This window comes from Exophiala aquamarina (assembly GCF_000709125.1).
Source record: "Exophiala aquamarina CBS 119918 chromosome Unknown aczIA-supercont1.44, whole genome shotgun sequence".
NCBI classification, from domain to species: domain Eukaryota; kingdom Fungi; phylum Ascomycota; class Eurotiomycetes; order Chaetothyriales; family Herpotrichiellaceae; genus Exophiala; species Exophiala aquamarina.
Window position 1 is genome coordinate 22,885 of NW_013550544.1, and position 14,460 is coordinate 37,344.

Consider the following 14,460-nt stretch of genomic DNA (forward strand, 5'->3'; position numbering starts at 1 on the left):
TCTAGTTGATGGAGTCTGGTGTGATGATCGACAGAGTCTTTCAGGTTGACCAGGGCGAAGGTTGCGTGAAACTTTGACCAAGAAACGTCTAATAGGGCTACTACTGCAATGACGCCATCGAAGATACTGTGGAAGTTGGAATTGGGATACTTTTCCTTGCCGTGCCTTTCCGGTGTTCACAGCATACAAATTGGTGTCTGGTCCTTCTGATTGTGTTCAGTCATATGAAAGGAAGTGCACAGTTTTCTCTGCAGAACACAGATCATCACTACTGTTTGGTTTCTCCACCCTCCAACCTCTAGTGCAGAAATTAGCATCATACCCATTCCATTTATATCCTCTTCTACCATCCTAAGTTCGAATCCAGGACGCCTTCAAAGATAGTCGAGATGTCTTATAGAAACCGAGCCTTGATCTTCACTAAGATCCCCTCTGGGTTCCCGCTATCGGGCGAACATTTGACAGTTAAAGATGTTGGGCCATTCGACACAAATCAAGATATACCAGCCGCCAGCCTTCTTCTGCAGACTCTCTATATTTCTTTCGACCCCTATCTCCGTGCCCTGCTGAGACATCCCGGCATCAAATCATATTTTCCGCCATTGTCCGTCGGCGCAGCATTGCCATCACTTTCGCTTGCAAAAGTCTTGAGGTCAACTCTCGATGGCTACTCCGAAGGCGACGTAATTCGACACAGCTTGCCCGTGCAGGAATACAGCGTTTTCACACAAGCTCCACACAGTGACACGCCTCAAAATTTGGACCTTTCCGACCCCGATACCCCCAAGGATCTCCGCCACTGGCTCGGCGTATTAGGTATGCCCGGCCTTACAGCGTATTCGTCACTGTATGAGATCGGTAAGCCGAAAAGAGGCGAGACGATAGTCGTGACCAGCGCTGCTGGCGCTGTGGGCCAACTAGTGGGGCAGCTGGCAAAGCACGAGGGCTTGACTGTGCTGGGCAGTGTGGGCTCGGATGATAAGCTGGAATTTATCACCAAGGAGCTGGGATTCGATGGTGGCTGGAATTACAAGACGGAAAAGGGGTCTACAAAGGAGATCATAGAAAGGTTAACTAACGGGACGGGAATAGACATCTTTTATGACAATGTGGGTGGTGAGCAGCTCGAGGGGGCTCTTGACACGTTGAACTATTTTGGAAGGTGAGTTGTTTTTGATCTGCCGTTGCTTCTGCCTCCTTCACCGAAGAAGAAGAAGAAGAAGAAGAAGAAGAAGAAGAAGAAGAAGAAGAAGAAGAAGAAGAATAAGAAGAATAAGAAGCTTTGTCCGTCCGAACATTTGTAAAATAACACCTGTGCCAGAATCGTCGCCTGTGGCCAAATAAGTCAGTACAATATCGATGCCAAGGACCGCTATCCCATTTACAACACGATGCAAGTCGTCTCCAAGCGTCTGACGATGACGGGCTTCATCGTCAGTGATGACAACATGGGACTGAAGTACGCTGCCTCTCACCGGGACAAGGTGAGCAAGTGTTTAAAGGACGGCACCTTTAAAGCTAAGGTCCATGAGACGGTCGGGATCGAGAATGCAGCCGAGGCATTTATCGGCATGCTCAAGGGTGAGAATTTTGGGAAGGCCGTTCTGAAGATTGAGGTGTAAGGCTTACAGATGAGAGAGAATCGACAAGGAGAGTCGAGCAATACGAGGTAAGGGCTCCAAAGGGGTTTGAGATAACCGCCTAAATTAGACTAGTCTTCGACATGAGAGGACGCGTTGTAGCGAGAAATTCGGAGGGGAAAGAATCTAAAGAATTTGTATGAGCACGAATCTTGTATACGAGTGTTGATCAACCATACCAGTAATACTGCCAGGGACGGTTGTCTACTGAATATTGTTACTTTGAAGCGTGGGAGCGATCGTCTAACGAAAAGCAATAGAGCAGGCAGATTTGTGTCTCAACGTACTTGTTTACTTCTCAGTAAGCCTACGGCAGTGGGCATGGTACAAGAACATATCATCACAATCGAGTCTTCGTTCGAGGCTAAAGATCAATCCTGGCGATGACAGTAGTAGTCCCCCTTTCCCTGTTCCCATATCTCTCCTTTTTTCTTCTGGTTCATTGGTTGTCCGGGAACCCCCGAGCTATAGTGCCTTTGACCCATCTCTATGGTGTATTTCCTTCGGTCGATGATTCTCTGCGGTATCTCAGCAGTCGTTCCTACCATCATCCTTTAAATCTCTGCTATTATAGTATGAACTATTTGTATCTTTGAATGCTACTAGACAGTAGTACTAGACGTTGAATTATTCTGTAGTGCAAGCCCCATTGTGCATATAGCAATGGCTTCCCCTGGATGACTTTAGAGATGGGAGGTATCAACCTCAGCATCTAACAGAATGAGTTATATTGTGATGGAAGCCTGTTTGACAGGATTGTTGCCTGAATTAGATCTTGGTATATGTAATTCTCATTCCCACAGTATCCAGGCAGAGAGACAGAATGATATAGGAAATCTCACGCACTAAGTGCGATAGGAGGTGAATAGAAGTAGTTAGAAATCTTAAAACAACACTAAATTCTACTATAATTAACTCGAGTAATGTAGCAAGTATAAATCAAGTCAGAGTAGCAGCGACAGTGATACACTATGTAGTAGCAAGCTAGCAGCAGCCAAAGCAAGAGCTTGCCTTCTGATAACTATACTTTCTAATCCTATAAGTTATCCTCTAATGATTAATGTGATTTTCGGAGAAAACAAAACATCCCACCCTCATTGGATTTTGTCCGATAGTGATATTTTCTCATCTTCAAACTCAATCCTGGAATGGGACACCCAGGTTAGAACTTCAACGCTTGATCCGACTGTTTATCTCCTACTAGTGGAAAGGACCCTCCCAGATCATCTTACTGTGGAAGGCTTGGCGCCCATTACACCCTTGGAAAGGGGCTGTCCTTCTGTGGACTATAAAATCCCGTAGCTGGCCGATAAGAACCTTAGGCCCTCTTCAGAGCCTCTCAGTTATCGCCGACGAGGTCGCGACCTAAGCATGGTTACAAGATTGGCGTCCGCGGACAAGACTATGCCGGATAACCGTTCGGTTACGCCAGGTTTGCGGAAACAGGGCCATGTCATTGAGCGCCGTTCTGATGCCTGATACAATTGGTCAACGCCCAAGCTGTCACGCGCTGATACTACAACTCCGATGCTCTCCCGGCCTAAGCTGCTGTTTTTAATCCTTGTCTGACTGAGTGCAACGTATTTTTCCAACGATAGGGTGATTGTGTGATGAAAGGAGATGTGAGACCCTATGCATCTGGTATCTTGCCGTTGTTAGTGCAGACGACCACAAACGCAGGGACTGCTCAAGTCATGCTATTCAGTTGGACTCTGTCAAATCCGAGGTGGGTACCTTACCAGTCGGATCTTTGGCGCCCTACGGGCGTACCGAGCTCTACACAATTTAGTTCAGTACAGTCAACCAGGGTAACTTTCGTTGGCTTGCTTTTTTATGGCCCTTTAATTATGCTCTATTTAGCCTAGTTTATATACAGTATTTACCACTTTGTATGTCCTCCATGAGCACCGCTGATATCCTGACAGCGCTGTGGCATTGTCGCAATGAGGTCCATAAGTAGTTGTCGCCCTATAGCATGCCAGGCTAGAGTGACCCTCTCCCGTAGCCGATCGTACGTCGCCTGTGTGTCTCCATACTCTCTAGCTAGCCAGTCTTTCATCTCATTCCAAATAGTCTCAATAGGGTTAAGGTCTGGTGAGTATGGAGGCCACTTAATAGGATATATATCTCGTTCTCGAAATTCTTGAATAGTACTCCTTGCTGAGTGCGCTGGGGCATTATCCTGCATAAAAGTTAGGCCTGGACGAAGTCGCATCCATCCGTGAATAAGAGGTATGATACGCTCACTATAGGAATCAGCAGTAATCGTACCCCATTCCTTCTCCCAGAAAAGATGAGGACCTATTTCGTCGCCAGCAAAGCAAGCCTAGAACATCCATCCTGACTGACGCTGTAGACGATCGATAATACAGTCTGGAAGGAGCTCCTCACCAGCTTTACGCGTAACTAGCGTACGACAGTGCTTTCCTGCTTTTATCCAGGTCTCATCAGACCATAGAATACGATACCACTGCTCTTGTGACCACTAAATATGCTCTTGTGCCCATTCTAGGCGTATAGCTTTATTTTGCTCGGATAAAGGAGGCTTCCGTAGTGCTCTTCGACAGCGATATCCTCGCTGATGGAGTACGTATCGTATACTTTCTGCTCCTTTTTCACCCTCTGGCCAGAGGGCCTCAGCAACCTGTAAATAAGTTATTCGACGCGTCGTCTGTGAGCTAGTACAAACTCTTCAACTTTATCAGCCTCTATACGAGATAGCCTAGGCGGGCGTCCTGTATTTCGATGCTGAGGAGTACTTCGTTGCTTTTGACAGGTATATTGTACAGCGCGTTATAAGGGAACGCCTCGGGAGATGACATTCGTCATGACTTTCGTACCAAATGACACTCGGCATCTATGCCGATTTAGGTATAGTCTCACCTATTTTGCGCACAAAGGTACCTATTGAAACATCGCTGTCGAGTGCAATACTCACCTATCTGCCACCACTGCATTTTGACCTCGTCGTCGCCCGCAAGGCTGAATCTATATAGGTTTTCTTGGTGTTTAGACTCATTTTTACGCAATGGCCTAGCACGGCAGTTCACGGCTAGCGCCGGAGGTGCGAGAGGTCCTCGAAAAGGCAGTAAATGCCTATCCACCTGAGTGGCTATTGGCACCTCATGACGGCGAGGTTTTTAATGATTCCGACGAGTGTAAACGCCGTCTAATCGCCTATTCGCTCTCTCAGGGTTTCGACGTTGTCAGGACCTTTTCTCGTACGGAATCCACTCGCTTATCGCTCGGTGTAACCTTCAACTACGTCTTTCACGGCGTAGAGACGATGAATACTCGGAGGCTTAAGAAGGAGGTTTCTAGGAGTGCCGACGACTAAATCATATCTCGGCGTAAGCGTAAATTAACTAGTATACGTAAAACCGACTATCGATGGTGTTGTAAGGTCTCCTATAAGTCAATCGGTAAGCGAGGCACTAAACTAAAGACGTGGATACTTAGAGTAGACTATCTCGATCATTACGGTTATAATCTCGCCGATAACGCTCTTATATTTCCTCGTTAGAGACACCGTATAGATGAATATAAGCGTGTACGTCGAGAAGTACTCGCTCATCGATCATCGATTATTTCGTACTCGATTTATAGGCGTATTTTGGAGAGAGATAAATACCCATTAACTTTAACGGCGAAAGAGTACTATAACTCGATTAGGAATGAGCGATTATTAGGCGATAATTCCAAGACAATTAAGGGTCTTCTTATCGCTCTCGATTATGCCGATTTTATGTATAGAAGTCGGTATAAGGACCTCATCGATGAGTAAACTAGCGAGGTTATTAGTCGTAAACTCGTATAGATCTAGTTTACTTACTAGGACCTATTAGATGGCGCTGCTCGCTTTATAGCAGGATCTATCTATATAATCGATGTAACCTTTAATATAAATAAGGCTAGAATACCCATCATCGTCGTAGTAGGAGTCCTAAATAACGGTAAGACCTTTCCTATAGCATTTAGCTAGTGCCCGAGTAAGTCTTATAAATTATACTCCTTCTTTTAGGAGTCTCTTAAGGCGTATTTACCGAAGGATTATATACTACCTCTTATTGTGATCAGCGACTAGGCGGCAGCTATTCTCTTATCTATTAAAGAGTGCCTACCTACGAGTAGGCATTAAATCTATGCCTAGTACGCCGTCGAGGTAATAATCGTTACATTCCGGAAATAAGGGTATACGAAATTATAGGTTCGAGGCGGAAAAGATAAGTATAGAAACGCTATTAAGTCGCTTAAAGACCTCGCCTAGCAGTATATTAACTCGGTAACCGAGAAGGATTTAGAGCGTAATAGATAGACCTTATCGTCGCTCCTAATTAATAGGAAATACATTGATACCGTTTAGAGAGCAAAGGAGCGTAGGATTATTCGATACTATACTAAATACCTATATAATCTAGGTTATTTAACTAGTTAGCGCTCTAAGTCGTATTACATCGTTTTCTTATAGGTATTAAATGGGTAACTATCTCTCGAGTTAGCGGCGACGAGGCTCTATTAGCGAGTTAAATTAGTTATGAAAGACCTTACTAAAACCGAGAATAACTCACTCCGACGGTATCCACGAGTTACGGAGGATCCTATCTTTATAAATCTACGATTTAAAGTCACCGAATTCGCTCTTACGAAAGTTGTAAAGGAGTACTTAATTTAGTGCGTATAATGAATTAATTAACTCCGGATCTAGGGCCTTGCGAGTGCGAACTCCTATATAGATTTAGCCTACCCTATCGACATTATCTCCTACGCGCCTAGCGAACGAATTAACCTATTCCGCGCACTCTATTTCATCCTCGGTAGTAGCTCCGAGGCCTAAAAATTACATTTCTCAACTAGGAACCTACCTATAAGACCTCTAAATTAGCACCTTCTACAGCTAGATTTATACCTACATTTTAAGCCGAGAACTAAGAGAGAATTACTTATATTCGATAGTAACTTGTACCGGAGGAACTTTATCGATTTAATAGATAAAGAGAGGCTCTCGAAGAGGCCCTAGAAGAGAAGGTGATTGCGCTCGGCGAGCAATATCTATACCTATAAAATCTACCTATAGAATAGCTAGATAAGATACTAAAACGTACCTAGAAACGGCGAAAACCTCATAATAATACCTCCAAACGAGCAATAATAGTAAATAAGCTTTTTGTGTAATAGGAGCGCTAGGAGATTAGGCAATAGCGACAGTAGGGTCAGTACGAATAAGCGGTTTAATAGGCATTGAAAGAGGAGGAAGATACTATAGAAGTTACTAGGCGAAAGACTCCGGATTATATACCTAATAGTCCTCTTATTCCTACTAGCCCTACGCCGGCGGCGATGACACCACTACCAATTCGCACTCCTACAACACCTAGACCTAGGCCGCGCCGACAACTCTCTCCGGAACTATCACCTACGTAGTTTAAACCTCCGCCGTCTACGGTGCTAGCCGGGCTAGGAGCGCTTGGCCGAGGAAAGAGACGGAGACGCTATACAACCAAAATGGAGGAGGCACGGGAGCAAGGATACCTGCCGGAGTCGCAGGAGCGACAGTAAGGTAAGGCACGGATACAGGCGGAGACAGGCGACAGCGAGGTCCGATAGGCCTAGGCGACAACGAGGTCGAATAGGCGGCAGGTGAGTCATCAACACTAAGGTCTTGCCGACGAGGCTCTACAAACTCAGCCTTGCGCAATTGGCGCCGACGAGGTCGATTTGCAAGCAATACGAGACCTGCAGGATTCATGAAATAAGGTGCCAAACCTGACCACGGCTCATACAATTTACTAGGCGCCTGGGCATTAACCGAATATCATCCGGTACGAAAGTTATGACGAATGTCATCTCCCGAGTCATTCCCCGTTGTGAGACCTTGAGAAACTCAGCGATATACGGGTAGGAATAGTTTAGTCGTCGGAGTAGTAGGATATCTCGGCGCTGATCGCGTGTTAGGGCTTACGAGGAGGAGTAGTAGTAGGAGCAGGAGTAGCAGGAGCAGGAGTAGTCGTAGTTGTCGTAGTTATCGTAGTAGTAGTAGTATTTGTAGTAGTTATCGTCCTCGTCGTTGCCTCCATCTTGCCTATTCTCACACTCATCAATATCGACAGGAAGGTATGATATACGCGTTCTACGCGTAGAGTGTATTAAAACGACATGTTACAGTATATTTGACACTAATACTAATATAGAGTAGGACGGAGCTAACGAAAGTTACCCTGGTTGCCTGTAGTGTCACGCACGGCAATATATGGGTGGTGGGCTACGCATCTGGAGTAGTCGCCGTCAAAGGAGAATAAGCCACTGCCCTGTGGAGTTCATCTCAATATCAATACATGGCACAGCTCATATATCACATTATAGTACCTGCACATATCCCTCGAGCTCAAGCATTCCCGATATCTATTGCCGCTCGGTGGAAATGTCATTAGCCTTTGTCATAGTGGTTAGAAGAAGTCAAGGTGCTCCTTCATCAACACATTTCCCTTCCTTTAGAGAGCCATGGTTGAAACACCAGACATCCTAGACCACGAGTCTCCTGCTTCTGAACCATTCATTATTCGAGCTTCCAAGCCATTATCCGCATGAAGTTTCTATCTTTCCACAGCAGACACCACCACCTCCGAGCACCCCACACATAAGCACAGAACCAAGAAACCTCGACCGGCAAGTTGAAAGACTTTTACATAAGAAATCCGACGCCGCTTCCAGATTTACCATTGCTCTGGCCTTCAGGGAAGAAGGGTGCAATTTTAGTGGCCAAAATACTCATGATATTTGTCGATGTCTGTGTAATGCTGATCGCTCTCTACTACAGCCTTGCAAAGTTGACAGACATGCGAGACTGGTTAGTGTTTACCATTGTCACAGCTACCTGGGGCGGATCCTTGTATTGGGAAATGACTATCCGTACGTTCCGATTGACAATGAGAGACGGCTTTTATCGGCCACTAGGAGCGACGCCTCGGTGGAGTTTTGATTACCTGACCTATGTTTCCTTTCTCTGTGTCATCGCTGTCCTCACATTGTTCGTAGTGGGCACGATACGGAGTCCTGTGTGGATGAAGGTGTTGAGTATGCCAGTTCCCCCGATACTGTTTTGCCTTGGGGGTAGCATTTTTATCCTCGATATCTTTCACCTAGTAGACTGGAAAGCTCCTTTCCGTCTGAGCTCTACTCCCGTGGCGCCGCAGTTCGTCCGGGGTTGTACTATCTCATCGAAGATACAATAGCTGTGAATTGCAGCGGGGGCCGACCGTTCCGAGAAGTTCTGGCCGTCCGATATGAACGCAGTCTTCGATTTCGGAAATTGGTGCTCTCCCCATCAATTTTCTGGTCCTTGTCTGCCATTCTTATGGCGACGAGTCTTACGGCATTTTTACTGTTGGATATTGTGGCGGCAGATATGGCCTACGGCATCTGTAAGTCCACCTGACTCTCAGAACCGAAACTTCCCCGGGCCGTAACATTGACACATGTCTGAAGGTTGGGCAGCACCTGTCTTTTGGGTGTTGGTTTGGACGATCGCTAGCATTTTGCAGGTCCGATGGCATCTGCGCAGGGAGAATGAGGAATGGACCGAATCATTCCAATAGCGCCTCGGGTCTCAAGGTCATGCTCCACACGCATTCGCTGTCGCAGAGTAGATATATCTGCATCGACTATTCAAGAAGAGACCTCGCCGCATCAGTAGTTCTGTACTGTTCCACCTGCGTGGGTGGTGGATGAACAGTCAGAGACAGGGGACACCTCCCGTGCAACCGAGTCTACACCGCTACCTATTTTGGGGCTGGGGGGTTTTTGAGGTGCGCCTGTCACCTTTAACCATGCAGAAGAGATCGAACGATGTTGACGAGAGACGTGATGATCACGGCGTCATCAAAGCTCCCGCACACTTTCAATTAGTTCTGCGTGATGACTGGCACCTAGCAATCCTACTATAGACTTCAAACTTTGTTCGATGTAGATCCCGTGCTTATGCTAAATAGTGAAATCTAGATGTGACCTGGGACTTCAAGTGGCCACTTATTCCAAGGATAGCTGAGGCGAAATCCATATTTACCTAACCCTTCACTTCGTTGCTGTTCAGGCAGCCAGAGGCGTTCTAACTGTAGGCCGGTGACATGACTTCGAAAACTCACTCCCGGTTTGCCCACCTTGGAAGAGGAATAGTGAGGTAACGCAGGTCGCAAAGACTTCCCGCCAAGACTATGTGGTAAATGTTCGCTTTCGGAACTGTGACTTGTGGGTCGGAAACGACCTTGTTGTAATCTGTCCCACCCGAGTGGTCGGCGTGGTGCTGCGAATCTTGGCAGCCCACTGCAAAGTAATATTTGAGAGCGTTCGATAAAGCAACCCTTGATATTTCCTAGGTATGGCTCCACATAAGTGTGACTTACACTAAGACTATTGAAGCAGATAAGTGGTGGCACAATGCCAGCGCGATACGCGCGACCCATACATTTTCACAGTGATGAAATAAGGTAATATAATCAATCATCACACTCGAGCTCAAACGGAAGACTACTTTACGTGCGTAGAGGGTTCCTCCCTTTCACTTAGTGGCCATAAAAGAACCGTTGGACCCTACAACTCTCCTCTCTACTACTATTACAGCGTTACAAGTTAGAAAATTCAGCGTATAATTCTTCGTTGCACACCACGCGCAGAGACTGAATCCTCAGCCACTAAAATGCCGGAAGCTAAAGTCCAAGTCAAACCATCGGATCATTACAATGACTGGCCCAACACGCAAGGGGTAAGTTCCCTTGATCAACAAAATATCAAGATTTCACTAATGTTATGGCTAGTTTATAGCGGATGTCGAACAGCGGCAACCCGTGGAATTACGTATGGCTGGAAGCATTCCAACTTACGCCTCAGGGAATCTCTACCGCACAGGACCCGGAAGGAACTCGGTGCCAACAAAGTCAGGCCAAATATTCCAGTTATCGCACTGGATCGATGGCTTCAGTCAAACCCACCGTTTTCAGATCGTTGCCGATCAAAACTGTGCTGGAAGTCGAGTCTTCTATAGCTCGCGTTTTGCAGACCAGGGTCGGTATGACTATATCAAGGAAAATGGGCAACATCCGCCATATCCAACATTTGGCGGAAGCCCGGATCCATGCGAAGCTATTTTCAAGGACGCACAGAGCGAGTGGGATCCTGCAGATCCCACAGTACATAATATCAACGTAACTCTGTCTTACAACATGCCGGGCTCTGCAAAGCTTTTCCCTCAGATCATGGGGCGAAACCCCGATTCCCAAAAGAAAGACTTACTCATCGCTAAAACGGACGCACCGGTGTACAAAGCACTCGACTTCGACACGATGGAGCCGCTTGCAGTCGCAACACAGGATATGTTGCACCCGGACCTGACAGGTGAGCTGGCAGCATCACACGCTCGATCGGATCCCCAGACGGGGGACGTATTCAATTATCAATGCACGTCCGACAGTGAATCTTCAATCTACCGAGTCTTTACCATTTCAGCATCGACACAAGAGACCACGATCCTTGCGAAGTTTGAAGACCGCCCAGCTTACCTCCACTCTCTATTCCTTACGAAAGATTATGTCGTGCTTTGTGTGTGGAATTCCTACCTCAAAATCAAGTCGACGTCCCCAACAGCGCCCATCATTGACAAAATCCAACCTTTCGATCCTACCGTCCCATCGCATTGGTATGTAGTTGATCGGACAGGTACTCAAGGCCTCGTTGCGAAATATGATGGCCCGGCATTTTTCTGCTTCCATACCATCAATGCCTGGCAGGAGCTTTCGCCCACAGACGGGCGAGACACGGATATTGTCACCGACCTAATTATGTATGATAATCTGGACTCTATGTACTGGCCCTTCTATAAGAACATTCTGTCGGATTCCAAGGAGGCCCGTGTGTTTGTTGACACAAAGCCCGATTCCATGCGGGGTTCTCTCACAAGGTTTCGCCTGCCAAGCGTTGGCAAAGTTTCGCCGGGCGAGTCACTGCAAGTCACCATGGAATGGAAAACAGGCAAGAACCTCAGTCCCGAACTGCCGACCTACAACGGAACGTGGGGGACACGGCAGACCCGCTACACGTACACACTCACAAATCAGAGCAAGTCGACAATGTTCGATGGCATTGCCAAGTTTGACAATGGTAGTCTGGCATCACTATGGGAGGCTCATGGTCAGACACCCAGTGAAGCTATCTTTGTACCTAATCCGAAAGGAACAGCAGAGGATGATGGTGTCTTGTTGAGTGTTGTGCTTGACGGCTACGTAGGGAAAAGCTACTTACTATGCTTGGACGCAAAGACGATGTTGGAGCTGGGCAGGGCATGCGCGGAGCTTCCAGTGGCCTTCAGCTTCCACGGCCAACATATCTCGACCAAGGGGGCTACGACCGGCGATTTCTGAAAGGTAAGATGATTTCTATACCACTTGTTGCTTAGCATAAGATAGATTCAAGGTATGGGAGGGTTTCGAATGCACTGATTAGACATGTTTACTGTGTCCCTTTGAGCCCATTTAGTGAAGTCTCATAAATGCTTGTTGGGCTTTTGCCACTAATATCTAGCCTCCGGGGATTATCTTCGTAATGACCAATACATTTGCAGGACATTTCTAGACCGGCACTACCTAAGGAATTAGGCCCAATACCACCGCCACTTACATTCATTTCGGGCCAGCCTAGCAACTCTCTCAAGGCAAGGAGGAAAGCTGTTAGACTCCCTGTAGTTTGACCAAATTGATCAGTGGCGCTCCACAACTCTCTAGGAAGCCCCTTTTTCGTAGAGGTAAAGGCACGAGCAAGATAGCCTTTTGTGAGGTTGGGAAGGAGGTATGGCAGGTAATTCCTGCTCATCTACTAGCAATAGATAAAGTAAACTATGAGTTGCAGCTATGGTTCTATGACTGAAGTGACAGTTGAGGTCGGTGATGTATTCCGTATTGAAGAACCCCTATCAATATTCTCAGTATATAGTGCGGATAGTAACTTTCTCTATATTAACTCAATATTGAGAACTATGAATATATTTGACTTAACCGGTGCAAGGGAGTGCTGTATCGTTGTCGATATTGTTTCTAATGCCTATACGGCTGCCTGCTGCTGCCCGTTGTTATAACCACTAGAGAAAGGCGAAGGCCAAGCTAAGGTCGAATGAAGTGATAGTAAGGTGAGTTGAAAATCCAGGGCTTTAGGTCTCCAGCGTATTGAATAGTATTAAACCGCCTATATACGGAATAATTTTAGCAACTAGTAGGTATACGAAAAACGGTTCAATAAGTACGCACTCGTAGTGGGTTATACGACACCGAGTTCGTATACGCGCCGTATACAGGGACGTGTTGGCGGAACTATACAACACCATTCTCATATCGAATGCCTAGCGTATAGAACCTCTACATCGGATCTAATAGCTTCGTATCGACCGCGCCATTAGCAAAAGCGACTATATTACGATTACTAAGCTATAATTAGAGGCACTTAATCGCCTATAATAGGAAGGGAATATAATCATTCCTAAGACGGTACGAGGGACTCGTTAGACTATATAGTATCCTACGTACGTACTAGATTAGCGCCTAGGCGCTCCGGGTTCGCTTCGGATAGCGTTCGAATAGCTCTCGGAGCTAGTTCGGATATAGCGAAGCGATATTATAGACTACGGTCTTTATAATCGCTTAGTATTAATAATTATATCCTCCCCTACCTAACCGAATAACGGCCTCGTTATAATATCGAGGATAACGCCGTTAACTTACTAGCGTAGTCTCTCGAATAGATTATATTTCTCGTAATAAGTCTATAGTACTATTTATATCGTAGTAATAATCCTAGTATTACTTCGAAGAGGTTTAGCTAGGTAAAGAGGCTTATATCTAATTCCGAGTTAGCGTAGAGCGTCGGGAAGTATATATCGCGATAGGATTAAGCTTAAGTTCGCGCGTATCTATAAGGTCTTTTCGAGGCGATATAACTAAATATAAATAGTCTCGGACGTACTAATAAAGTATATAATAGTCTTATATATACTCGAGGAGCTAAGGTAAGATATAGATACCTTATAAGGATTATCTTCTTTACCTTATCGACGCTAGACCCTTATTTTAAATATTAATACCTAAGATACTCCTCTTATTATTATTTTATAACTAGCCTCGTAATAGACTAGCGTTATCGAAACGTTCTCGAGACTTTACTTACTATAATAGCTTAGTATATACGATCGGAGTTAATTCGGCGCTATCCTAAGTCTATATATTAAGGCCTCGTAGCTATTCTTCTCTTTCTATTTCGTACTATATCTCTAAAGTCTCCTCTTTCTTCTTCTTTTACTTCGCTCTCTTTCTTATTTCCTACTTTTACGTATTCGAAATACCTACTCGCGCTAAAAAGAACTATTAAGAAGTTAACGTTAAGTCGAATCGTTCTCGATTCGACGGCTAGCTCGAACGTAGCGATAGTCGTCGTTCTAAGCTAGCTTCGACTATAATTACGAAGCGTTAGGATAATACTTTAATACTACGTAATATTTCTATTATATTCGTAAGCCGATTAAGTATTTCGAGATCGTACTAGAGCTAACTCGTTTTATAGTATTATTAGTAATTAATTCTAAGTTTAATATCCGCGACTAATACGCCTTCTTTAATATCGATTTAGAAGTTTATCGATAGCTTAAAGAATCGGTATTATAGTAGTTTCTATATTCGCCTTATAGTTAATTATTTTCTACTTCGATTTATCGAGTACGCTAGTAAATTAAATCTTAGTATACTTAATTATACTATATTAGCGATTAAGTATTCTATTAGTCTCGTACGTA

General features: G+C 45.4%; 3 protein-coding genes across 3 annotated transcripts; all 3 read left to right on the top strand.

Moving 5' to 3' along the window:
- Nucleotides 1-389: 389 nt before the first annotated feature.
- A1O9_13018 (uncharacterized protein) lies at nucleotides 390-1,622 on the top strand (the record flags this gene model as incomplete). The annotated part of the gene is made up of 2 exons (XM_013398062.1): nucleotides 390-1,162; nucleotides 1,322-1,622. 2 exons carry the CDS (start codon nucleotides 390-392, stop codon nucleotides 1,620-1,622), a joined length of 1,074 nt encoding a protein of 357 aa, XP_013253516.1.
- A 6,686-nt stretch (nucleotides 1,623-8,308) lies between these two features.
- A1O9_13019 (uncharacterized protein) lies at nucleotides 8,309-9,057 on the top strand. Its single transcript, XM_013398063.1, has one exon. It carries the CDS (start codon nucleotides 8,408-8,410, stop codon nucleotides 8,867-8,869), a length of 462 nt encoding a protein of 153 aa, XP_013253517.1. The 5' UTR covers nucleotides 8,309-8,407; the 3' UTR covers nucleotides 8,870-9,057.
- A 1,272-nt stretch (nucleotides 9,058-10,329) lies between these two features.
- A1O9_13020 (uncharacterized protein) lies at nucleotides 10,330-12,046 on the top strand (the record flags this gene model as incomplete). Its single annotated transcript, XM_013398064.1, has 2 exons — nucleotides 10,330-10,395; nucleotides 10,448-12,046. 2 exons carry the CDS (start codon nucleotides 10,330-10,332, stop codon nucleotides 12,044-12,046), a joined length of 1,665 nt encoding a protein of 554 aa, XP_013253518.1.
- Nucleotides 12,047-14,460: the final 2,414 nt, after the last annotated feature.